The sequence below is a fragment of the Lepidochelys olivacea genome, assembly GCF_965140295.1.
Source record: "Lepidochelys olivacea isolate rLepOli2 genome assembly, chromosome: 7".
Lineage (NCBI taxonomy): Eukaryota > Metazoa > Chordata > Testudines > Cheloniidae > Lepidochelys > Lepidochelys olivacea.
This window is the reverse complement of record NC_140417.1, coordinates 1,294,587-1,318,811: the sequence shown is the minus strand read 5'-3', so window position 1 is coordinate 1,318,811 and position 24,225 is coordinate 1,294,587. Positions and strand designations below refer to the sequence as shown.

The 24,225-nt window shown below is 72.2% G+C and overlaps 2 protein-coding genes across 4 annotated transcripts in view; both read right to left on the bottom strand.

The window, feature by feature from the left end:
• Nucleotides 1-16,948, bottom strand: part of LOC311524419 (laminin subunit beta-2-like) — a 42,843-nt gene extending 25,895 nt beyond the window's left edge. Inside the window, exons 1-19 of one of the 3 annotated variants that reach the window (XM_084635481.1) lie at nucleotides 16,783-16,948; nucleotides 16,620-16,697; nucleotides 14,465-14,634; nucleotides 13,948-14,083; nucleotides 13,259-13,332; nucleotides 12,182-12,370; nucleotides 10,996-11,059; nucleotides 10,236-10,438; nucleotides 9,765-9,885; nucleotides 8,985-9,173; nucleotides 8,631-8,810; nucleotides 7,691-7,803; nucleotides 6,155-6,234; nucleotides 5,846-5,981; nucleotides 5,399-5,554; nucleotides 2,979-3,106; nucleotides 2,604-2,724; nucleotides 1,021-1,213; nucleotides 421-564 (exon numbers count right to left, since the gene is read on the bottom strand). In XM_084635481.1, the coding sequence (XP_084491607.1) occupies nucleotides 421-564; nucleotides 1,021-1,213; nucleotides 2,604-2,724; nucleotides 2,979-3,106; nucleotides 5,399-5,554; nucleotides 5,846-5,981; nucleotides 6,155-6,234; nucleotides 7,691-7,803; nucleotides 8,631-8,810; nucleotides 8,985-9,173; nucleotides 9,765-9,885; nucleotides 10,236-10,438; nucleotides 10,996-11,059; nucleotides 12,182-12,370; nucleotides 13,259-13,332; nucleotides 13,948-14,083; nucleotides 14,465-14,634; nucleotides 16,620-16,647 (2,425 nt within the window). In that variant the 5' untranslated portion in view covers nucleotides 16,648-16,697; nucleotides 16,783-16,948. Of the gene's footprint in view, nucleotides 1-420; nucleotides 565-1,020; nucleotides 1,214-2,603; nucleotides 2,725-2,978; nucleotides 3,107-5,398; nucleotides 5,555-5,845; nucleotides 5,982-6,154; nucleotides 6,235-7,690; nucleotides 7,804-8,630; nucleotides 8,811-8,984; nucleotides 9,174-9,764; nucleotides 9,886-10,235; nucleotides 10,439-10,995; nucleotides 11,060-12,181; nucleotides 12,371-13,258; nucleotides 13,333-13,947; nucleotides 14,084-14,464; nucleotides 14,635-16,619; nucleotides 16,702-16,782 lie in introns of all 3 variants that reach the window. The other 2 variants (XM_084635480.1, XM_084635482.1) reach the window with 2 other exon arrangements.
• Nucleotides 16,949-21,095: 4,147 nt separating this feature from the next.
• The window catches only part of LOC311524124 (laminin subunit beta-2-like), a 48,265-nt gene continuing 45,135 nt past the window's right edge, over nucleotides 21,096-24,225 (bottom strand). Inside the window, exons 33-35 of the mRNA XM_084634916.1 lie at nucleotides 22,701-22,877; nucleotides 22,139-22,295; nucleotides 21,096-21,454 (exon numbers count right to left, since the gene is read on the bottom strand). Of these exons, the coding sequence (XP_084491042.1) occupies nucleotides 21,321-21,454; nucleotides 22,139-22,295; nucleotides 22,701-22,877 (468 nt within the window). The 3' untranslated portion in view covers nucleotides 21,096-21,320. The remainder of the gene's footprint in view (nucleotides 21,455-22,138; nucleotides 22,296-22,700; nucleotides 22,878-24,225) is intronic.

The following is a 24,225-nucleotide window of genomic DNA, read 5'->3' as shown; positions in this document are numbered from 1 at the left end:
CCGTGAGAGGGGCCGGGCACTGCCCGGGCACTGCCCACCCAGCCCAGCCAGGGCCCCAGGGCACTCCCCGGGGCACAGGGCAGGTGGGAGAGGCGCCCCCACCCAGAGTCCATCCCCTGGGAACCGGGGACCCTCACCCTGGAACGGAGTCCCCCAGACAGGTGTGGGGGGAGCCTTGGGACCCCGCCTCTGGGGAAGCCTGCTGCGGGAGGGTGGTCAGGGCGAGGAGCCCCCGTCAGGGGAGGGTGGTCAGGGCGAGGAGCCCCCGTCGGGGGAGGGGTGGTCGGGGGAGGGGCCCCCGTCGGGGGGGGTGGGGGCGAGGAGCCCCCGTCGGGGGGGTGGTGGTCGGGGCGAGGAGCCCCCGTCGGGGGAGGGGTGGTCAGGGGAGGGGCCCCCGTCGGGGGGGGGGGTGTCACTCACCTCGGCATCCGCTGGGCCCGAAGCCAAAGGTGCCCGGGGAGCAGCGGTGGCAGCGACGCCCCGTCACGCCGGTCTTGCATGGGCACTGCCCCCCGCGGGCCTGGCACTCGGCGCTCAGCGAGCCCTGGGGGTCGCACAGGCAGGCTGTGGGCAGACAGGCGAGTGCGCGACCCATGGGCAGAGGGAAGGGGCAGCCCAGCCCGGGCACAGGGCGCACCCCCCTCTCTGGAGCACACCGCCCGGGCCCGGGGTCCCCGCCAAATACACCGCCCGGAACCGGGGACCCTCCCAAATACACCGCCCGGAACCGGGGACCCCCCAGAATACACCGCCCGGAACAGGGGTCCCCACCAAATACACCGCCCGGAACCGGGGACCCCCAGAATACACCGCCCGGAACCGGGGACCCCCCCAATACACTGCCTGCAACCGGGGACCCCTCCCCAATACACTGCCTGCAACCGGGGACCCCCCTCGATATATGCCACCTGAAAACCCCACCCCCTATCCCAGAACCAGGCTAGCAGATGGCAAGTGTCGTTCCCATCCTGGCACTGGCTGGCGCTGCCCAGGGAGTGCATGGTGGGCGGGGGCACTCACGCAGCGCCCCGCCGTGGATGATGGCCGACATGCTGGTGAGCAGGCTGGTGCACACTTCGCTGGCGGGTGCCTTGCCCACGGGCCAGGCGTGCTGGCCACAGTGGAACCGCTCGAAGGCCTCCCTACGCCCCACGGCACCTGCGTCGCCCGCGATGAACATCTCCATGGAGGAATAGCGCGGCACCAGCACCAGCTGGAGGGGAGAGAGGTCAGCCAGAGCTGGGCGTGCTGGTCCCCCCGGCACGGCCCTGTCCCCCCGCTCTCCTCGCCGGCGTGGCTCTGTCCTACCCCCACACAGCCACGCCTGGCACGGCCCTGTCCCCCCCCGCTCTCCTCGCCGGCGTGGCCCTGTCCTATCCCCACACAGCCACGCCTGGCACGGCCCTGTCCCCCCCCGCTCTCCTCGCCGGCGTGGCCCTGTCCTACCCCCCCACAGCCACGCCTGGCACGGCCCTGTCCCCCCGCTCTCCTCGCCGGCGTGGCCCTGTCCTATCCCCACACAGCCGGGCCTGGCACGGCCCTGTCCCCCCCCGCTCTCCTCGCCGGCGTGGCCCTGTCCTACCCCCACACAGCCACGCCTGGCACGGCCCTGTCCCCCCCGCTCTCCTCGCCGGCGTGGCCCTGTCCTACCCCCACACAGCCACGCCTGGCACGGCCCTGTCCCCCCCGCTCTCCTCGCCGGCGTGGCCCTGTCCTACCCCCACACAGCCACGCCTGGCACGGCCCTGTCCCCCCCGCTCTCCTCGCCGGCGTGGCCCTGTCCTACCCCCACACAGCCACGCCTGGCACGGCCCTGTCCCCCCCCGCTCTCCTCGCCGGCGTGGCCCTGTCCTACCCCCACACAGCCACGCCTGGCACGGCCCTGTCCCCCCCCGCTCTCCTCGCCGGCGTGGCCCTGTCCTACCCCCACACAGCCACGCCTGGCACGGCCCTGTCCCCCCCCGCTCTCCTCGCCGGCGTGGCCCTGTCCTACCCCCACACAGCCACGCCTGGCACGGCCCTGTCCCCCCCCGCTCTCCTCGCCGGCGTGGCCCTGTCCTACCCCCACACAGCCACGCCTGGCACGGCCCTGTCCCCCCCCGCTCTCCTCGCCGGCGTGGCCCTGTCCTACCTCCACACAGCCACGCCTGGCACGGCCCTGTCCCCCCCCGCTCTCCTCGCCGGCGTGGCCCTGTCCTACCCCCACACAGCCACGCCTGGCACGGCCCTGTCCCCCCCCGCTCTCCTCGCCGGCGTGGCCCTGTCCTACCCCCACACAGCCACGCCTGGCACGGCCCTGTCCCCCCCCGCTCTCCTCGCCGGCGTGGCCCTGTCCTACCCCCACACAGCCGGGCCTGGCATAGCCCCAGCCCCTGCCCTCCCCCCCAGTGAGGCCCCAGCCCCCCAATGCCCCTGTTGGCCTACCGGCACACAGCTGGGCCTGGTGCGGTCCTTTCCCCACGGCCCCCCCGGCACGGCCCTGTCCTAACAGCACAACAACCCCCTCCGCCCAGCGTGGCGCCGCACCCCCCCATCACCCACACCCGCCGTGGACCTGTCAGCCAGGCCCAGCATGGCACAGCCCCCCAGCTCCCCAGGCTCACCGAGTCGAGCAGGATGCTGGCGCCGGGCACCGCCGGGCGGGACGTGTAGCGGGCGAGCTCCAGGCGCAGGGTGTAGCTGACGCCGCGCTCCAGGCAGACGGGCAGGGGCAGCAGCATGTACCTGCAGGGATGGGAGCCAGGCTCAGCTGCCCTCAGGTTAGCCTCGGGATGGGGGCACCCCCCACACAGATCCACGGGCACCTGCCAGCCCGGCAGCGCTCCCCGCCCAGCGTCACCCAGGCAAATTCCTCCCCTGTGCCTGGCCCCAGCACCAGAAGGGCCCCCCCAACCCACCCCTAGCCACCCAACTACGCTCTCCCCCTCCCCGAGCCATGCCGGGCACCCCCCCCCCGGGCACCCTGCCCACCTGCTCACCTGGCCCTGGGCGGCAGTGCCGTGGCCAGCCGGTCATCAGCAGGGATGGTGTTCCCACATGGGCTGCCGGTGGGGATGGGCCCGGGGCGTAGCACCCACAGCTTCACCTCCTCCCACGGCTCCGGGAGCTGAGAGCCGGGAGAGCCAGTCAGAGCGGGCAGGGGGCACGGGCCTGGCGCCAGAGTGAGGAGCCGGGGGGGCAGTGGCCCGGGGCCGCGGGCGGGAACCCAGGGTGGGGGGCAGAGGCCCGGGGCCGCGGGCGGGAACCCGGGGGTGGGGGGCAGAGGCCCGGGGCCGCGGGCGGGAACCCAGGGGTGGGGGGCAGAGGCCCGGGGCCGCGGGCGGGAACCCAGGGTGGGGGGCAGAGGCCCGGGGCCGCGGGCGGGAACCCAGGGTGGCGGACAGTGGCCCAGGGCCGCAGGCGGGAACCCAGGGTGGGGGACAGAGGCCCAGGGCCGCAGGCGGGAACCCAGGGTGGGGGGCAGAGGCCCAGGGCCGCAGGCGGGAACCCAGGGTGGGGGACAGAGGCCCAGGCCCGTAGGCGGGAACCCAGGGTGGGGGGCAGAGGCCCGGGGCCGCTGGCGGGAACCCAGGGTGGGGGGCAGAGGCACGGGGCCGCGGGCGGGAACCCAGGGTGGCGGACAGTGGCCCGGGGCCGCGGGCGGGAACCCAGGGTGGGGGGCAGAGGCCTGGGGCCGCGGGCGGGAACCCGGGGTGGGGGGCAGAGGCCCGGGGCCGCGGGCGGGAACCCGGGGTGGGTGACAGTGTCCCGGGGCCGCAGGCGGGAACCCAGGGTGGGGGGCAGAGGCCCAGGGCCGCAGGCGGGAACCCAGGGTCGGGGGCAGAGGCCCGGGGCCGCGGGCGGGAACCCAGGGTGGGGGGCAGAGGCCCGGGGCCGCAGGCGGGAACCCAGGGTCGGGGGCAGTGGCCCGGGGCCGCAGGCGGGAACCCAGGGTCGGGGGCAGTGGCCCGGGGCCGCAGGCGGGAACCCAGGGTGGGGGGCAGCTGACCGGGGCCGCAGGCGGGAACCCAGGGTTGGGGACAGCGGCCCGGGGCCGCGGGCGGGAACCCAGGGTTGGGGACAGCGGCCCGGGGCCGCGGGCGGGAACCCAGGGTTGGGGGCAGAGGCCCGGGGCCGCGGGCGGGAACCCAGGGTTGGGGGCAGAGGCCCGGGGCCGCGGGCGGGAACCCAGGGTTGGGGGCAGAGGCCCGGGGCCGCGGGCGGGAACCCAGGGTTGGGGGCAGAGGCCCGGGGCCGCGGGCGGGAACCCAGGGTTGGGGGCAGAGGCCCGGGGCCGCGGGCGGGAACCCAGGGTTGGGGGCAGAGGCCCGGGGCCGCGGGCGGGAACCCAAGGGTGGGGGGCAGAGGCCCGGGGCCGCGGGCGGGAACCCAAGGGTGGGGGGCAGAGGCCCGGGGCCGCGGGCGGGAACCCAAGGGTGGGGGGCAGAGGCCCGGGGCCGCGGGCGGGAACCCAGGGTGGGGGGCAGAGGCACGGGGCCGCGGGCGGGAACCCAGGGTGGGGGGCAGAGGCACGGGGCCGCGGGCGGAAACCCAGGGTGGGGGGCAGAGGCCTGGGGCCGCGGGCGGAAACCCGGGGGGGGGGGGGCAGAGGCCCGGGGCCGCGGGCGGGAACCCAGGGTGGGTGACAGTGTCCCGGGGCCGCAGGTGGGAACCCAGGGTGGGGGGCAGAGGCCCGGGGCCGCGGGCGGGAACCCAGGGTGGGGGGCAGAGGCCCGGGGCCGCGGGCGGGAACCCAGGGTCGGGGGCAGTTGCCCGGGGCCGCAGGCGGGACCCCAGGGTCGGGGGCAGTGGCCCGGGGCCGCAGGCGGGACCCCAGGGTCGGGGGCAGTGGCCCGGGGCCGCAGGCGGGAACCCAGGGTGGGGGGCAGTTGACCGGGGCCGCGGGCGGGAACCCAGGGTGGGGGGCAGAGGCCCGGGGCCGCGGGCGGGAACCCAGGGTGGGGGGCAGAGGCCCGGGGCCGCGGGCGGGAACCCAGGGTGGGGGGCAGAGGCCCGGGGCCGCGGGCGGGAACCCAGGGTGGGGGGCAGAGGCCCGGGGCCGCGGGCGGGAACCCAGGGTCGGGGGCAGAGGCCCGGGGCCGCGGGCGGGAACCCAGGGTCGGGGGCAGAGGCCCGGGGCCGCGGGCGGGAACCCAGGGTCGGGGGCAGTTGCCTGGGGCCGCGGGCGGGAACCCAGGGTCGGGGGCAGTTGCCCGGGGCCGCGGGCGGGAACCCAGGGTGGGGGGCAGAGGCACGGGGCCGCAGGTGGGAACCCAGGGTGGGGGGCAGAGGCCCGGGGCCGCAGGCGGGAACCCAAGGGTGGGGGACAGTGGCCCGGGGCCGCGGGCGGGAACCCAGGGTGGGGGGCAGAGGCCTGGGGCCGCAGGCGGGAGCTGGGGGGCGCTGGCCCAGGGCTCACCTGGGGCTCGTAGCGGATCACCACGTCGTACTCCATGGAGGCGGGCACGTCGCTGACCAGGAACTCCACGGCACCACCCTCTGGCACATGGGCAAACCCAGCCCCCGTCCACGTGGCTGGCCGGCCCGGGGGCTGCGCCCGCTCCACCACTGCGCCCTGCCGTGAAGGAGCCGTCAGGAATGGCCCCTCCTCCCGCGTGTCCCAAGGGGGCCCAGCCTGGCACCGCACGCAGCGGCCTGCCCTGGGCCCCCCGCTCTCCCAGCTGGCTGCCGGGTGCTGAGCGGGGCCCGCCGGCCCGGCTCCCGGGGCTCTGGATCCTTGGCCCAGATGTTGCAGGTGCTGCCAGGGGCTCGCCCCCCGGCCCAGGTTTCCCCCGGGCGCCCACCGGGGCAGGCCCAGCCCCACCCCGTGCGCTGGCAGCCGAACGCCAGGGCTGGCCCGTCTCACCTGGCGCAGCCGGGCCTCCTCCGCCTCGTAGGTGTAGTGGTCCAGGCGGGCGAGGTAGAAGCCGGCTTTCACCCGGCTGCACGTCCGGCCCACCATGTGGCTACGGCAGGGGCAGCGCCCCGTCTCGACGGCACACCTGGCAGGAGAGCAGGTCAGAGCAGGAGCGCTGGGCCCCTCTGCCCACGGACAGGGCGTGACCCCAGCCCCGGCAGGGCGGGCCCCAGCCTGCCCGTGAGCAGCCCCCTGCCCCCAGCCCCACGGGTTCATGCCCAGGGTGAGGCCATGGCCCCAGGCCCAGCACCCACTCACTGGTTGTTGTGGGCACCTCCCACGTCGCAGTCACAGGACCGGCAGCCGAGCTGGTCGTGGCCGAGAGCCCAGTGCTCGGGCTGGGGACAGAGACTGCGTTAGTGACCGGTCCGCCTCACCCTGCCCGGCTCCGCCCAACCCACCCCGCCAGGCCCTGCCCAGCCCCGCCCAGCCCGCCAGGCCCTGCCCGGCTCCACCCAACCCCACCTGACCCTACCCGGCTCCGCCCAACCCGACCCCACCAGGCCCTGCCCGCCCCTGCCCAGCCCCGCCCAACCCGCCAGGCCCTGCCCGGCTCCACCCAACCCCACCTGACCCTACCAGGCTCCGCCCAACCCGACCCCACCAGGCCCTGCCCGCCCCTGCCCAGCCCCGCCTGACCCTGCCCAGCTCCGCCCAACCCAACCCGCCCAACCCACCCCCACCAGGCCCTGCCCACCCCGCCCAGCCCCACCCAGCCCGCCAGGCCCTGCCCGACCCCACCCAACCCCGCCTGACCCTGGCTGGCTCCGCCCAACCCAACCCGACTGGCCCTGGCCAACCTGCCCAACCCGCCAGGCCCTGCCCGGCCCCGCCCAACCCCGCCTGACCTTGCCCAGCTCCGCCCAACCCTGCCTGAACTTACCCGGCTCCACCCAACCCGACCCACCCAACCCAACCCTGCCAGGCCCTGCCTGGCCCTGCCCAACCCAACCAACCCTGCCCAGCCCCGCCCAACCCTGCCTGGCTCTGCCCAAACCTGGCTGATCGTGCCCAGCTCCGCCCAATCCGACCCGCCCAACCCAACCCCACCTGGCCCCACCCTACCCACCAGGCCCTGCCCAACCGGACCCACCCAACCCTGCCCAGCCCCGCCCAACCCGACAGTCCCGAGCCCCGCCCAACCCAACCTGCCCAACCCCTGCCCAGCCCCGTCCAACCCGTCAGGCTCTGCCTAACCTAACCTGTCTGACCCCTGCCCTGCTCCGCCCAACCTGCCAGGCCCTGACCCCACCCAACCCACCAGGGCTCGGCCCTTCCCAGCCCCACCCGCCTGCCCCCTGCCCCGCTCAGTTGGCCTAGCCCCTGCCCCCTGGTGTGACAAATTGGGAATGTTCTTGTTTTCTCTGAATACTGTGTGTGCCTCAATTTCCCCTGTGTGTTATTCAAGTGTCCAGGTGGGGGATTAAGGGTGTATAATCATGGCAGCGATGCCTAGATGGTAACTGATGGCTGAAGCCCGTCCCCAGCCAGAGGGTCCTGGCTGACTTCATTCAGGGCGGTTCCAGAGTACCCAGCCTGTGACTGCGAGACATCTGGCTCCACTCCTCCTCCCACCAGCTAGTGCCCCCGATCCCTAGGCACAGGCCAGGGCCTGGCAGCACACCGAATCCCAGGAGCGGGGCCCAGGCAGGCCAGGCCAGGCAGAGCCCCAGGAAGGGGCCCAGTGGGACAGCCCTCAAGCACCCCCAGCCCGTGACACCCCCTGGGGGGGCCTGAGGCGGCAGCCCGGGGCCGATGCCGTGGGGAGGCGCTGCCCGTAGGGCCGGCACTCACCAGGCACTGGTCGCACCTTTGGCCAGTCACCAAGCGCTTGCAGAAGCAGTCACCGCTGACGGGGTCGCACTGGGTCCCGCCCGACACCGTCCCCTGGGGGTGGCACTGGCAGCCTGATGTGGAGAGTGGGTGAGAGGGAGTCGCAGGCCAGCACCACCCCACAGCCAGCCCCCTGCCCCGTCCCCACACTGCAGCGCCCTGCCCCACCCCCACAGCGCCCCCTGCTGGGAACTCCCCCCAGCCAGCGCCCTGCCCCTCCCCTACAGTGCCCCCTGCTGGGAGCTCCCCCCAGCCAGCGCCCTGCCCTGCCCCCAGAGCGCCCCCTGCTGGGAGCTCCCCCCCCAGCCAGCGCCCTGCCCCTCCCCCACAGTGCCCCCTGCTGGGAGCTCCCCCACAGCCAGCGCCCTGCCCTGCCCCCACAGCGCCCCCCGCTGGGAGCTCCCCAGAACCAGCACCCTGCCTCGCCCCCAGAGCGCCCCCTGCTGGGAGCTCCCCCCAGCCAGCGCCCTGCCCCGCCCCCAGAGCGCCCCCTGCTGGGAGCTCCCCCCAGCCAGCGCCCTGCCCCGCCCCCAGAGCGCCCCCTGCTGGGAGCTCCCCCCAGCCAGCGCCCTGCCCCTCCCCTACAGTGCCCCCTGCTGGGAGCTCCCCCCCAGCCAGCGCCCTGCCCCGCCCCCAGAGCGCCCCCTGCTGGGAGCTCCCCCCAGCCAGCGCCCTGCCCCTCCCCTACAGTGCCCCCTGCTGGGAGCTCCCCCCAGCCAGCGCCCTGCCCCTCCCCTACAGTGCCCCCTGCTGGGAGCTCCCCCCCAGCCAGCGCCCTGCCTCGCCCCCACAGCGCCCCCCGCTGGGAGCTCCCCAGAACCAGCACCCTGCCTCGCCCCCACAGCGCCCCCTGCTGGCTGAGGCGGGACTGGCAGCTGGCCCTGTGGCCAGAGGTACGCACGCTGGCAGCCCTGGGGGTTGTCGGCGCTGAGCCCGAAGAATCCCGGCTTGCACTGGTGGCAGCGTGGGCCCTGCGTGTGCTCCTTGCAGCGGCACTGCCCGGCGAGCAGCCCCAGCGCCGGGTCGTCGTGGGCGTCACAGATCCCGCCATCCAGGGCGCCGGCCGGGTCACAGTCACAGGCTGCGGAGCCCCAAACGGGCAGAGTCAGACGGGGCCCAGCCCCCCGAGCCATGCCCTCCCCCCAAGGGAAAGGCCCCCCTGACCTCCCTCCTCGAGACGGGGCTCAGCTGGACACAGACCCCCGCAGCGAGGGCTCGGGGCCTGTTCTCCACCCCCGGCCCCGGGGCCCCTCACCTCGGCAGGCCCCGGGGTCCCGCAGGTCCCTGCCGGGGTCCCGGTAGTAGAAGGGTTTGCAGAGCTGGCAGCTGCGGCCCATGGTGTTGTGCTGACAGTCGTCACAGACGCCCCCGCTGGCATTGCCCGTGGCCAGGTACACGGCCATGTCGAAGTGGCACCGGCGTGAGTGCTGGTTACAGTCACACCCTGCCGAGACACCGGTGCCATCCGGTAATCCAGCCCCCGCCACGCCGCCTGGTGCCCAACCCGGCCCCCAGCCCAGCCCCAGCCAGGCCCCCCAGCCCCCAGCTCCGCCACCCGGCCCCCTGCCCTGCTGCCCAGCCCCCACCCAACCACGCCACCCAGCCCCCAGCCCCACCACCCGGCCCCCCGCCCTGCTGCCCAGCCCCCACCCAACCACGCCACCCAGCCCCCAGCCCCACCACCCGGCCCCCCGCCCTGCTGCCCAGCCCCCAACCAACCACGCCACCCAGCCCCACCACCCGGCCCCCCGCCCTGCTGCCCAGCCCCCACCCAACCACGCCACCCAGCCCCCAGCCCCACCACCCGGCCCCCCGCCCTGCTGCCCAAGCCCCGGCCCCCCGCCACGCCGCCCAGCCCCTGGCCCCGCCCCCAGCCCCCTATCCTGCTTCCCAACCCCTGGCCACGCCACCCAGCCCTGCTGCCCAGCCCCGCCACCCAACCATGCCACCCTGCCCCCGGCCCAGCCCCCGCCAAGCCCCCAGCCCTGCCGCCCCTGCCAAGCCCCCGTCCCTGGCCCCTCCGCTTGGCACTCACTCCTGCAGGCGTTGGTGCTGCGCCCCTCGGCCGGGCGCCAGGGCAGGTCGTTGTAGAAGTTATTGCACCTCTCACAGTTCAGGCCCTGCGTGTTGTGTTTGCAGGCGCACCTGCCATGCACCTGCCGAGGGGGCGGGCGTGAGAGACGTGCCACGGCCCTGCTAGCCCCAGCCACGCCCAGCCCGGGCCCATGTCCCTGCTGCCCAAAGCCAGACTCCCGGGGAGCTTGGTCCCCAGGCTCGGTCAGTTCTCAGACTCCGCTCTGCAAACAGAGGGCCAAGCCGTGCCAGGCAGCCGGGGCTCTTGGGGCCATGCCCTGCCAAGACCCACAGCCACCACGGCCCAACCCGGCCCATGCCCGTCAGCAAGGGCTCTGCCCCCAGGCACAGCAGGGCCACACAGCCCGTGGGGCTTGGATCTGGGAGTCCCCAGCGTGGGGGGAGGTCGCAGGGCGGGCAGCGCAGCCCCTACCATGCCCTCCAGGTTGGCGTGGGCGCCGGGGGCGGGCGCGCACTCGGAGGCGTGGCCGTAGCAGAAGCAGCTCCCGCGCAGCACCAGCTCGTAGAGGGCATAGTAATACTTCTCCTGGATCTCCCGCCGCCAGTCCAGCAGGTTGTCGCCCAGCGTGTGCAGCTTGGTCAGGTTCACCCGCAGGTTGGTGACGCGCAGCAGATCTGGGGGCAGATGTCACCCACTGCAATGCTCCAGCGCAATGCCGGGGCGGGGGGGAGCTCACCCAGCCCATCTCCTGGGGGCGGCCAGGGGAGCCCGTGGGGGGGACCCCGGGAGACCAGGGCGAAAAGCAGCCGCAGCCAGAAGAACCCAGCCCCAAAGAGAACACAGCAGCACAGGCCCCGGGACAGACACGAGCTGGGCTTGGTACAGCGAAGGCTCAGGGCTGGAGCCGCCTGCCCCTCCCCAGGACCCCCCATGCCCTGCTTCCCAGGACTCCCGCAGGTCCTCCCCCGCGCCTTCTCAGGAACCCCCCCGTGCCGCCTCAGGATCCCCCCACCCTGCTTCCCCAGGACCCCCCCACCAGCAACTTCACTGCCCCTCTCCAGGACCCCGCGCGCCCCCAGGATCCCTCCGCCCCACCTCAGGACCCCTCGTGCCTCCCCAGGACCTACCACCCCTCCCCAGGCCGGGCCTGTGCTGCTCTGAGATCTGGGCCGGATCTCCCTGCGCCTGTCTGGGACCTGGGCATTGTCCCGCTGGGCAGAGCTGGACTCACTCTGGATGGCCGGGCTGTAGGGGTCTCGGATGGGGATGGCCGGGTCCAGGACTCTGTAGATGACCTGCAATACGGAGAAACGCCCCTCAGTCCCGAGTGCCGGCTGCGGGACGGTCCAGGGGCCCCAGCGGGGTGGGGTGCCCGCCTGCCGTGCTCATTTCACGGGGCCCAGAGGTGCTGCCCGGCATTGGCCAGTGGCACACCAGGCTCGGGCCCCAGGACAGAGGGGAAGCAGGCTCAGCCCAGCATGGCCCCCCGTCCCTTAGCTGGGAGGCTTTGGAAGGAAAAGCTCCCGTGTTTGGCTGCTGCCAGCCGCCCCTGGGGAGAAGGGACGTGGCTGGGGCTGGAGCTGTCCCCTCCCGTCTCTCAAAGACAAACAACAAGCACCCGGCAGGGGACGGGGAGACCGGACCAGCAAAGAGAAAATGTAGCTGCTGGCTCGGCTACTGACTTCCCGGGCCAACGGGGACACAGACCAGCCGGCCGAGCAGCCCCAGACGGCCCAGCACCAGGCACGCCGAGCCCTGCTCCCGCCGGCCTCTCCCCGGCCCAGACCCCAGGACAGACGGTGGGGGAGAAAAGGGGCACACAGGGCAGGGGCGGGCCGGTCTCCCTTTCCCTGGCTGCTTGGGACCAAGCTGGAGCTGTGCCCGTCCTCTGGCTCCCTCCTTTGTCTGGTCAGGACGGCTCCAGGGACCAGGATCGGGACAGGGACGGCTCTAGGGATAGGGCCAGGCCTTGGGATTGGGATTGGGATCAGGATCGGGCCGGCCCTCGGGATGGGGTCGGCCCTCGGGATCGGGACTGGGCCAGCGAAGGCCCAGTGACATCACAGCGAAGCTGGGGTCCCAGGACATGGAGGGGTGGAAGCGCATGCCAGGAGCCAGCTTTTCCCCCCAGGGTCTCTCTCGGGGGACCCAGAAGAGAGCTGGGGCAACAGCCCAGCCCACCAATAGGCCTCATTTCCCACCCCCAAGGGTGGGTGGCCGATTTCCCGTCCCTCCTGCTCAGCAGGTCTTTGGTCTGCACTGACCCCCAGTGCCTGTCCCATGGCAGGGCCCGCCCCGCCCCCGCCTGCTCGCAATCGGGGAAAGGTCCGTGCCCGCGCCGGGTGCAGGATCTCATAGGCCCACAGCCAGCCCACGGGCCAGGGCAGGCGGGGCCACGGCCAAGGACCCCCGCTTACCTCCCCCTCGCTGGAGGGCTCGATGTCCGAGTAGCGGGACTCACAGATGACATCATCCACCCTGCGCAGGGGGGCGGGGGCAGCTCTGGGGAAGGCTGACGCGCAGTCATAGGCGAAGTAGCGATAAACCTTCCAGGTGCGGCCGAAATCCGCCGAGCGCTCGATCAGCATGGCCGCCGGGCGGAAGGTCTGTGGGGAGAGACATGGGGGAGATGGGTGCGCCCCCAGCATGGCCCCGGGCAGGGTGTCGTGGGGGAGGGGAGCTGGGTGTCCCCCAGCATGCCCCGGGGCGGGGTGTCGTGGGGGAGGGGAGCTGGGTGCCCCCCAGCATGCCCCTGGGCGGGGTGTCGTGGGGGAGGGGAGCTGGGTGCCCCCCAGCATGCCCCTGGGTGGGGTCTCGTGGGGGAGGGGAGCTGGGTGCCCCCCAGCATGCCCCTGGGTGGCGTCTTGTGGGGGAGGGGAGCTGGGTGCGCCCCCAGAATGCCCCTGGGTGGGGTCTCGTGGGGGAGGGGAGCTGGGTGCGCCCCCAGCATGCCCCTGGGTGGCGTCTCGTGGGGGAGGGGAGCTGGGTGCCCCCCAGAATGCCCCTGGGTGGGGTCTCGTGGGGGAGGGGAGCTGGGTGCCCCCAGAATGCCCCTGGGTGGCGTCTCGTGGGGGAGGGGAGCTGGGTGCGCCCCCAGAATGCCCCTGGGTGGGGTCTCGTGGGGGAGGGGAGCTGGGTGCCCCCAGAATGCCCCTGGGTGGCGTCTCGTGGGGGAGGGGAGCTGGGTGCGCCCCCAGAATGCCCCTGGGTGGGGTCTCGTGGGGGAGGGGAGCTGGGTGCCCCCAGAATGCCCCTGGGTGGGGTCTCGTGGGGGAGGGGAGCTGGGTGCGCCCCCAGCATGGCCCGGGGCGGGGTGTTGTGGGGGAGGGGAGCTGGGTGCCCCCCAGCTTGGCCTGGGCAGGGCGTGGGGACAGGTTGGGGGTGATGAAGGGACAGGACTGGTGGCTCCCAGGAGGCCTGGCATGTCCCCCCATGTCCCGGGGAGGCCTGGCCTGGGCGAGGGGGCCCCGTGCCCGCCCCAGGCAGGGACCCACCTTGAAGGTCATGATGAGGTGGGTGAAGTGGAACTCGGCCTCCAGGTCCAGGCGGATGGTGACGTGCTCCACGCCTGCGGAGACGGGGCTGTGAGCTCTGTGGGGGCTGCAGTGGGGCCGGGGCGAGGCCCCCTCGGATCCCGGTTGCTGTCAAGGACTCGGCTACCTCCACCAGGCAGGGGGCCAGGTGGCAAAGAGCCAGGCCAGGGTGGGTCCGGCCCGCTGAGTCAGCGCTTCCCCGCGTGGGAGGGAAGGGAAGGGAAGGAGAGGGCCCCAGGGACCCCCAACCCACACTGCTGCCGCAGCCAGCCCATGGGCCCCACGCTGGCAGGCAGCCCTTCTCCTGCCTAGGGGAACACAGGGGCCATACTGAGTCGGAGCCTGGCCCGTCTCTGTGGTGGGGGGACCCCAAGGCCCAGCCCCCACAAGGCTGCCACCTACCCCAGGGGCTGGATGGGGATAGCTTGGCCCAGGGGGGCAGAGCAGATCAGGACTCCTGGGGGAGTGGGCAGAGCCTGGCCCCACACACACGGGCCAGGCAGTCTGGACAATGGGGCTCTCTGCAAGGGAGCTGGGGGTCACCGTGGGGGACTGGGCAGAGCCTGGGGGCAGGGCTGAGCCAAGCAGGGGGTGGGGCTGGGGTCCAGAGGGGGGCTGAGCTGGGGGGCTGGGGGCAGGGCTGGGCTCACCGTTCTCTGACTGCCACCAGGCCTTCCTGCGGTGGGGCGCGAAGGAGGGGATGGCGTTCTCAATGCCATGGCTGACGGGGTTGGCCAGCGGGGAGTAGGGCTGGCGCGAGTCGCACACAAAGCACTTCTTCTCCTCCTGCAACAGAGCCCTCAGCATGCACCCACCTCCTCCCTCCCGCCCCATGAGCCCCCCACCCCGGCCCACAGCGCCCCCGGCCCCAGCCTGCCCCAGCCTGCAGCGCCCCCGGCCCCAGCATACCCCTGCCCCAAGGTGCGTGGTGCCCCAGCATGCCCCCGCCCTGCAGTGCCCCCCACCTCAGCATACCCCTGCCCCACAGCACCCCTCACCCCAGCCTGCCCCTGCCCCAGCATCCCCCCTCCTTGCAGCGCCCTCCACCCCAGCATACCCCTGTCCCACGGCAGCCCCCCTCCCCAGCATGCCCCAACCTGCAGCGCCCCCCGCCCCAGCCTGCCCTGACCCCACGGTGCCCCTTGCCCCAGGATGTCCCCGCCCCACCTGCAGGTGGCTGACGATACAGTAGGGTTGGGGTCCCTGCAGCCCACATGTGGAGGAAGCTTTCAGCCGCTCCGCTCGGCCCACAAGCAGGTCCCCGGTGACTGGGTAGCAGCTGCCCAGGGAGCAGCCATGTGGGGGCTCGGGGTACTGGCACAGGCCCCCCCCCAGCACTGTGGAGAGAGGTCAGAGCTGAGAGGGGAGCAGCTCTGGGTTGCCCCAGCAGGGAAGTTTGGGGTCTGCACCCCACCCTGGGCAAGGGAGACGGGGGTCCGTGCCCTGTCCTGGAGCAGTGGGGCACCTCCCTGCCAGCCATGGAGGACACTGGGTCTTCCCCTTCCATGCTGGGAAGCCAAGAGCTGTCTGCTTCGCCTTCCTGGTGAGCCCAGGGCCTCCCTGTCTGCACAGAGCCAGCTGCCTTCGCCTGGGGATGGGGGGCGGGGAGGTGCCCTAGCCTGGTGCCAGGGCCTCTGTCCTGATGCCGGGGAGGAGGATGGTGCCCTAGCATGGGAACAGGGGGTGCCCTGGTACCACGGGGGAGGGGAGTATGCATGGGGCAGAGGGGGGCTGCCCTGGCACTGCAGGGTACAGGCACTGATGGGCATTGGGACCCTTTGTTCTGCCATTACCCGGGAACTGGGGCTCCCTGGCGCAGAGCAGGGCCAGAGCCAGGGGCTGGTGGTCACAGACAGGGGTGGGGGCCATGCCGAGGGTCTGGCTCCACGCTGCTCTGAGCCCCCCTTGGCCACCTGCCCCTGCCCCTCAGGCAGGGCCAGGAATGTGGCAGGCCGAGCCCTTTCCGCTGGCCCAGGCAGAAGCAGCTGGCAGCTGGAAATAGCCAGGCCCTCGCCCTCCCCGGCAGGCAGGCAGCCAGGGGAGGGGTGTCTTTGGTGGTGGGGGCTGCTGCATACAGCAAGGCCCTGAGCCGCCGTCCCGGGGTCCCAGGACCCTGACCGTGCTGCCCCGAGCAGGGCGCTGGCTGCCCAGCCAGGAAGAGGGCCCAGGCCGGGGGTGGGCGGCCGGGCCTGGAACCCAGGAGTTCGGGCTCCCTCCTCCCGACCTGCGACACTACTGCTCATGGGGAGGGCTGCAGGGGAGCTTGGCGCCGTGCCCCAGCACACTCCCTGCCCTCTGGCTGGGGGGCTGCTCACCCTGCAGGGGAGGGGACAGCCCTGCCCCGCCCCTGCAGGCTACGTCCTGGGCACCCAGCCAGCTCCGGCCAGTCCCCTCTCCTACCACTGAGCTTCAAAGGCAGATGAGAACCGGCTGCCCTGGGGTGTGGCCCACCCGCTGCCCCCCACCCCCGGCAGGGGCACGGCCTGCACCCCTCCCCCTAGCTCATGGCAAGGGGGCAGCACAGAGCCAGGCCGGCAGGGCTGTGGTGATTTATCGAGCTCTGGGGCCGCACTGGGGGGCGAGGGGTGGCTGGCAGCTGGCCCTGGGCACAGGGTAACAAGGAAGCAGAGCCAAGGGAGTGGAGGCCAGCGCCAGGCTCAGCTGGCAGAGGAGCAAGGCAGGGAGCACAGCTGGGACTGGACCCAGGAGTCCCAGCTCAGGGAAGAGGCCCAGGGCTCACCCCAAAAGCCTGCAGGCTCCTCCCCGCCCCACAGCTCCTGGCACTGACGCCCCATGGGGGATGGGCCAAAGATGAAGCATGAGCCCCAAGGGTGCCAGCAGGGAATGAGCCAGTGCGACCCCCACCTGGTAGCCCCACCGCAGCTCCCCTGCCCCTGACTGGGCTGTGCCCCGTGGGCCATACAGGGGAAGGCACGTGCTCCCTGCACAGGGGCCGCCGGGAGCGAGGGGCTAGGGACCGGGGGGGGGGGGGGCACAGGACCTGGGGGGAAGAAGGGGGGGCAACTGAGGGGCGGGGCCGTGGGAGGAGCTGCCCTGCCCCAGATGTCCCAGGAACCCCCCACTCTCTGGCCAAGCTACAGCTTCCCTGCCCCCCAGAGCCTAGACCACCCAGCCAGGAGACAGAGCATCTGGGGCGGGGCCGGGCGGGGCCGCACATCTGGGGCCGGGCGGGCTGCACATCTGGGGCGGGGCCGGGCGGGGCTGCACATCTGGGGCCAGGCGGACGGGGCTTCCCTCGTCCTGGGCATCACTCAGGGGCCCCGGGGCTCCCGCTGCCCCCCGCAGGCCGGGCCGGACTCACCCGCCAGCAGCCAGCCCCACAGCCTCATCGGGGCAGCCCGGGTCCCGCTCGCCCTTCGCCGCAGGCTCCTCTTCCACCCTGCGGGACAAGCCGGTGAGCGGGGCCGGGCCGGGCCGAGCCTCCCGCAGACCCCCGGGGACGCGTCGAGCCCGGCCCCGCTCACCTGCCCGGTCCGGTCCGGTCCGGTCCGACACGGCTCGGCTCGGCTCGGCTCCGCTGTGCCCGGGCCCGAAGTTGGGAGAAGTTGGCGCCGGGCCGGAGGGAAAGTGCGGGGCGGATCCGCCGCTGGGATCTGGGGCCGCGGCCAGGGGAGGAGCCCGGCCGGGGGGGCTCCCGGGGGCGGCGCCTCGTAGGGGGGCCAAAGGGAAAACGGGACCCCCGGCCGGGGGCAGTCGCCAGAACCCCGCCCCTCCCCCATCGCCGCTCACCCCCCCTCCCCCCATTGCCGCTCGCCCCCCTCCCCCCATTGCCGCTCGTTCTCCTCCCCCATCGCCTCTCGCCCCCCTCCCCCCATCGCCGCTCGCCCCCCTCCCCCCATCGCCGCTCGCCCCTGGGCAGGTCCCGGGAGCGAACGGGACAAAGGCCCTTGGGCCGGGACAGGGCTCCAGAAAGGGCAGGGGCCGCCGAGCCCAAACCACACCCAGGGGCCCGAAGCACCCTGCCACAGGGACACTGGCTCGGGGTGCAATGGGGCGAGCGACACAGCCCCGCCCCATCCTGGCCCTGGCTGCAGCGGGGGGGTGCCCGCAGTCAGGCACAGTCCCCTGCCGGCAGCCGGCAGGCCCAGACGTGGGGACCCCGGGGGGCGCAGGCCCTGGGAGCCGTAGCCTGGGGGCTGGAACTGGGGGGCTGCAGCACCCCCTGGCGTGACGTGGTTTCCATCGTATCCAGGGTTTGCAGTTTGGCTCCATGGCTCAGCCCGCCCCCGCCCCAGGCACATTGCTCTGGTGCCCCTGGCCAGCGGGCGCAGGCCCGGGGAGCCAGCCAGTGGGCGTGGGGAGTCGGGGGGCGCGGGTCTAGGGGAGCCGGCGGGCGCCGACATGGGGAGCCGGGGGGCACAGGCCCAGGGGAGCCGGTGGGTGCCGACGTGGGGAGTCGGGGGTGCGGGTCTAGGGGAGCTGGCGGGCGCTGACGTGGGGAGAGTCGGGGGGCACAGGCCCGGGGAGCCAGCCAGCCCGCACGCTTGTGGGGAGCCGGCGGGCGTGAAGCCAGTGGGTGTGGGGAGCGGGGGGGCACAGGTCTAGGGGAGCAGGTGGGTGCTGACGTGGGGAGCCGGGGGGCACAGGCCCAGGGGAGCCGGTGGGTGCCGACGTGGGGAGTCGGGGGTGCGGGTCTAGGGGAGCTGGCGGGCGCTGACGTGGGGAGAGTCAGGGGGCACAGGCCCAGGGAGCCAGCCAGCCAGCCCGCACGCTTGTGGGGAGCCGGCGGGCGTGAAGCCAGTGGGCGTGGGGAGCCGGGGGGCACAGGTCTAGGGGAGCAGGTGGGTGCTGACGTGGGGAGCCGGGGGGCACAGGCCCAGGGGAGCCGGTGGGTGCCGACGTGGGGAGTCGGGGGTGCGGGTCTAGGGGAGCTGGCAGGTGCTGACGTGGGGAGTCGGGGGGCACAGGCCCGGGGAGCCAGCCAGCCCGCACGCTTGTGGGGAGCCGGCGGGCGTGAAGCCAGTGGGCGTGGGGAGTCGGGGGGCGCGGGTCTAGGGGAGCCGGCGGGCGCTGACGTGGGGAGCCGGGGGGCACAGGCCCAGGGGAGCCGGTGGGTGCCGACGTGGGGAGTCGGGGGTGCGGGTCTAGGGGAGCCAGCAGGTGCTGATGTGGGGAGTCGGGGGGCGCAGGTCTAGGGGAGCCGGTGGGTGCTGACGTGGGGAGTCGGGGGGCATGGGCCCAGGGGAGCTGGTGGGCACCCACATGGGGAGTCGGGGGCTCAGGGGAGCTGCCAGGCGCCCACATGGGGAGTCAGGGGGTGCACAGCTCCTGTCCAGATGGCTCCGGCTTTCCCCCCGCGTTGGCAGGGCCGGGCTGGAATGCAAGTCCGGCGGTGGGGGGAGGCTGCAGGACAGACGCTGGCAGCCAAGGCCGGATTTCAGTCAAGGGCGGCTGGGCCAAATCCCGCCCCCACCCCGCCTGCTACAGCCCAGCCGGAGGGTTTGGGAAGCTGCGTCCCTTCCTCAGGCCCCACCCTCCCCAGTGGCCTGTCTCAGCGCCCCGCAAGGGGCCCCTGTATAACCAGCCCCTGCGCCCTGCCACAGAGCCAGCTGCATCTCAGCAGTGGGCAAAGGGTCCCTGTATAACCACCCCCCACCCCCAAACCCAGAAGCAGGCGCCTCAGTGGGGAACGAGGGGTGTTGTTGAACTAATACGGCATTGAGGGCTCGGTCCAGCCTCACGCCGGGGCAGCTAACAACACACTGGTACCTGCCGGCCTTACGCTGTCCCCACCCCATGCCCGGGGGTGGGTGCTGCCCAGCTGGCTGCAGCCTGCGTGGAGCCGGGGCGGGGGCGGCGGTTGGATATTCTTACTACAAAGAGCAGCAGCGAAGTGGTTTCCAGCCGTGCCAGCTACTGTGGTCCTTACGGGTCAGTGTTAACACCCCATGGTGCTGGATGGGGCCGCCCTGAGCTATTGGCCCAGGCCGGCAGTGCGGCACCGGCCCTGCTTGGGCCGTGGACACTGAGCCCTTGGGTCTGGGCCCGAGTAAATATCCCTGCTCAGAGCTGCCCTCTCTTGGGCGCATGGGCCCCAGACCTGGCTGCAGCCTGGCTGGTGCCATGGGCAGGCTGGGTGGGTTTGGGATGGGGCCCGCGGGTGTGACGAAGTGGGAATGTTCTTAATGTTCTCTCTGAATACTGTGTGGGTGCCTGTTTCCCCATGGCATTTCTTAAGTCTCTAGGTGGGGGGATAAGGGGGTGTGATTGTGGCAGAGCCCTAGAGGGCCAGCGTGATGGTGTCTGCACAGAGAATAGCCGACACCCTGTCCCCTGGCGACTGATGGCCTGGGCCCCTCCTCTGCAAAGGGGCCAACTGAAGGTGTTGGAGAACAAAGAGATCAGGTGGCCTCCTGACCCGGGAAAGAGACAAAGGCCAGAGGAGGGGTGGGAGAGTTTCAGTTTGGGGCTGGCTGGGGAAATGGAGGGAGGCCAGAGGAGGCTCTGGCCTCCTGCCCCAGAAGACGGACCTGACTGAGGGGTCCTGTTCTCTGCACCTACAAGCTCTGTGTTAGACCATGTTCCTGTCGTCTAATAAACCTTCTGTTTCCCCGGCTGGTGGAGAGTCACGTCTGTCTGCGGAGTTGGGGGGCAGGACCCTCTGGCTTCCCTAGGACCCAGCCTGGGCGGACTCGCTGGGGGAAGCGCACAGTGGGGCAGAGGATGCTGAATGCTCCGAGGTCAGACCCAGGAAGGTGGAAGGTGGGGAAGCTTCTTGCCCTGCAGACAGTCTGCTCCGAGAGAGGAGGCTCCCCCAGAGTCCTGCCCAGCCTCGTAGGGAGCAGGTCCAGAGCGTGGCCCGGGGCCTGTGGGGCACAGTCAGCATGGGCCCTTTGGGTGCTGGGGCAGAGCCCAGTGCAGGTGCAGAGGCTGGCATGTGACACAGAGCAGCCGGGGCCATAGGCTCAGGCCTTTATTTGCAGAGTACAGGGCTGCTACAGGTGCTGGCCGGGGCAGACCCTGGAGCTGCATGAGGGGCCCCTGACAGGTGGGGCCTGCACCTGGCTTCCCACTTGCTCCCTAGCACACTGCTGGGCCCCACGGCACCGCCTGCCCACGAGGCCAGAGCACCCTGGCTGCCAGCTGGCACAGCCCATGGCCAGGGCGGGCACCAACGGGGCACAGAGCCGGCTGCCAGCAGAACTCCTGGCTCCCCCTACGGCAGGCACAGCGTATGGGGGCTGTGGGGTGGCTGGGGCATCCCTGCCAGCGGAGGGGCCTGCCCGCCAGCTCTGAGTCTCAAGGCAGCGCGGGCACTTGGCTCTGCCCTCCCTGCGAGGCACTCCCCAGCCCCACCTGCTGTGGTGTGGGGGAGGGCCAGGAAATAATCCCATGAATGTCTGGGATGTGGGGGCAGGACAACGCGGCCCGGCGGGGAAGGAGGGGGCAGAACAACGCGGCCCGGCGGGGGAGGAGGGGGCAGGACAACGCGGCCCGGCGGGGGAGGAGGGGGCAGGACAACGCGGCCTGGCGGGGGAGGAGGGGGCAGGACAACGCGGCCCGGCGGGGGAGGAGGGGGCAGGACAACGCGGCCCGGCGGGGGAGGGGCAGGACAACGCGGCCCAGCGGGGGAGGAGGGGGCAGGACAACGCTGCCCGGCGGGGGAGGAGGGGGTAGGACAACGCGGCCCGGCGGGGGAGGAGGGGGTAGGACAACGCGGCCTGGCGGGGGAGGGGCAGGACAACGCGGCCCGGCGGGGGAGGAGGGGGTAGGACAACGCGGCCCGGCGGGGGAGGAGGGGGCAGGACAACGCGGCCCGGCGGGGGAGGAGGGGGCAGGACAACGCGGCCCGGCGGGGGAGGAGGGGGTAGGACAACGCGGCCCGGCGGGGGAGGAGGGGGTAGGACAACGCGGCCCGGCGGGGCCGGGGGGGACAGGACAGCATGGCCTGGCCGGGGAGGAGGAAGGGGCAGGACAGTGCGGCCCGGCGGGGGGGGACACCGTGGAGGGAAGGCGCAGAGGTCCAGACTGGCCGTCGGGCCCGGTGGGCGATGCCCTGGCACTAGCAGGTGGCATAGGCATTGGCCTTCTCCCGGATCTCCTCCAGCAGCCCGGACACCCGTCTCTCCAGCGCCTGCAGCCGCGTGGCCTTGGCCTCCAGCGCCTCCTCGCCATCCTCAAAGCGCCGCTCCAGCTCTGCAGACAGGCGGAGACAGGGGTGAGCCCCCCAGCATGGCCGCAGCACCGACGGGGACCCGGGCCCTTTGCATGGCACAGCCAGCCGTCACACAAGCCCTGGCCTGCAGCCCCCCACGTGGCATGTGCCCGGACCCCGCCCAGAGAGCCCACGGGGCGCGTGGGGCCGGGCAGGTGTGAGTGGGGGGCCAGAGGGGCCCTCGGGGGGCGCGTGGGGCCAGGCAGGTGTGAGTGGGGGGCCAGAGGGGGGCGCGTGGGGCCGGGCAGGTCTGAGTGGGGGGCCAAAGGGGGGCGCGTGGGGCCGGGCAGGTCTGAGTGGGGGGCCAGAGGGGCCCTCGGGGGGCACGTGGGGCCGGGCAGGTCTGAGTGGGGGGCCAAAGGGGGGCGCGTGGGGCCGGGCAGGTGTGAGTGGGGGGCCAAAGGGGCCCTCGGGGGGCGCGTGGGGCCGGGCAGGTGTGAGTGGGGGGCCAGAGGGGCCCTGGAGGAGGCGCGTGGGGCCGGGCAGGTCTGAGTGGGGGGCCAAAGGGGGGGCGCGTGGGGCCGGGCAGGTGTGAGTGGGGGGCCAGAGGGGCCCTCGGGGGGCGCGTGGGGCCGGGCAGGTGTGAGTGGGGGGCCAGAGGGGCCCTCGGGGGGCGCGTGGGGCTGGGCACTGCTCCTGCTGCCCCAGCCACGCGGCCCGGGTACCTTCCAGCTTCCTCTGGCTGCCGCTGGCCTTGTCCAGGATCTGCTCAGCGTCCTGCAGGAGCCGCGTCACCCGGCGCAGCGTGGCGTCCGACGCCCCGGCCAGCTCGCCCACCTTGCTCTGCAGCGCCGCGTGCCGCCGCACGACCTCCGCCAGTGCCTGGGGGCAGAGGGGACCGGCTGACACCCAGCGCCAGGCTCGCAGGGGTCCTGCCCTCTGGGCGCGGGGCCCACGGCCCACTGCTGCAGGGAGGGGTATGAGCAGACTGGTGGGCGGGGGGGGAAGGGTGTGGGCTAGCAGGTGGGCGGGAGGGGTGCTGTGCGGGGAGGGGCACCAGCAGGTGGGGGGGGGAAGGGAGAGCATGCTGGGGAGGGGGCACCGGCAGGCAGGCGGGGGAGGGGGATGGGGTGAGCTGGGGAGAGGGTGCTGGGGGGGTCACTGACAGGCTGGGGGGAGGGTGCTGTGTGGGGGAGGGCGTGGGCTGGCATCCAGGAGCCAAGGGGAGGGGTCACATGCTGGGTGCAGCATTTCAGGCTTCTGCAGCGGGGGACCGGGGGCTCTCACCTGGCCTAGCACCCCCGTGGCCGACACGGCTCGCTCAGCTTTCTTCTTGGCCTCCTTGGCCAGCCCCCGGTTGGTCCTGGACTTGTCCTGCAGGGCAGCCACGTGCTTCGCCAGCTCCTGCAGGGCACTCAGCACCCGTGACTCCTTCTCCTGCAGCCCCCGGAGCCTGCGCTCGGCCTGCACCGGAGAGAGGGGGATTGGGCTGGAGCCGGCAGGACGAGGGGGCCCCTGCCCGTGCCACCCCAGTCCCACTTGCCCCCGCAGCGCGGCCGCTGCAGGCTGGCCCGTGGGGCTGTGGCCCGATCCAGCCCAAAGGAAACCCATGGAGCAGTCGGACCCGGCCTCTGTGAGCCCCCCCAGCCCTGGCCTCAGGGCTGAGAGTCCACACAGCCCCAGCGAGCCCCCGGCCCGGCCCAGCCCCAGGGAAGAGCCCTCTGGCCAGGAGCAGCTGGGGCAGGGACTGGCTGGGGAGGGGAGGGCTCCAGGCAGCAGAGGTAAGGGGGGTTCAGGGGGTGGGGATGCCCTGGTGTAAGGATAAAAAGAAAAGGAGGACTTGTGGCACCTTAGAGACGAACCAATTTATTAGAGCATGAGCTTTCGTGAGCCGCAGGATGCATCCGATGAAGTGAGCTGTAGCTCACGAAAGCTCATGCTCAAATAAATTGGTTAGTCATCTACATGACAGTAACACAATGTCAGAGTGGCTGGCAGGAAGGCGACCCCGTCCAATGGCCCCCACGATCACCAGACACAGAAACAGATCTTAAGGTGGTTAAAGAAAACTTCATTTGATGGCATCTGTCTGGCAAGAAACCACTTCTCAATAGTTGTGGTTGTGAAACCCTCATTTTTTGTATTGTTTTGTCATTATGGCCCCCACTTCCCCATTGTTTGTCTGTCTGGTCTCTGTCTGGCTCTTTGACTGTTTCTGTCTGTTACATAATTAATTTTGCTGGGTGTAAATGAAGGTGGTGGGGTAGGATTGGGTAGAGAATTTTGTTACACTATGTTAGAGAAGAATGAGGGGGGATTTGATAGCTGCTTTCAACTACCTGAAAGGGGGCTCCAAAGAGGATGGCTCTAGACTATTCTCAGTGGTAGAAGAGGACAGAACGAGGAGTAATGGTCTCAAGTTGCAGTGTGGGAGGTTTAGGTTGGATATTAGGAAAAACTTTTTCACTCAGAGGGAGGTGAAACACTGGAATGCGTTACCTAGGGAGGTGGTGGAATCTCCTTCCTTAGAAGTTTTTAAGTTCAGGCTTGACAAAGCCCTGGCTGGGATGATTTAGTTGGGGATTAGTCCTGCTCTGGGCAGGGGGTTGGACTAGATGACCTCTTGAGGTCCCTTCCAACCCTGATATTCTATGATTCTATAGGGTTGGTTAGAAATGTTTCAGTCTAATGCTTGGTTACGGCACAGCTAAGCAGGACTCAAGTTTCACTATATAAACTGGGATCCAAGAGGAAGTTCTGTGGACTTCCACAGAAGTCCCACGATCAGAGCTTCCAGACCTCAACAAATAAA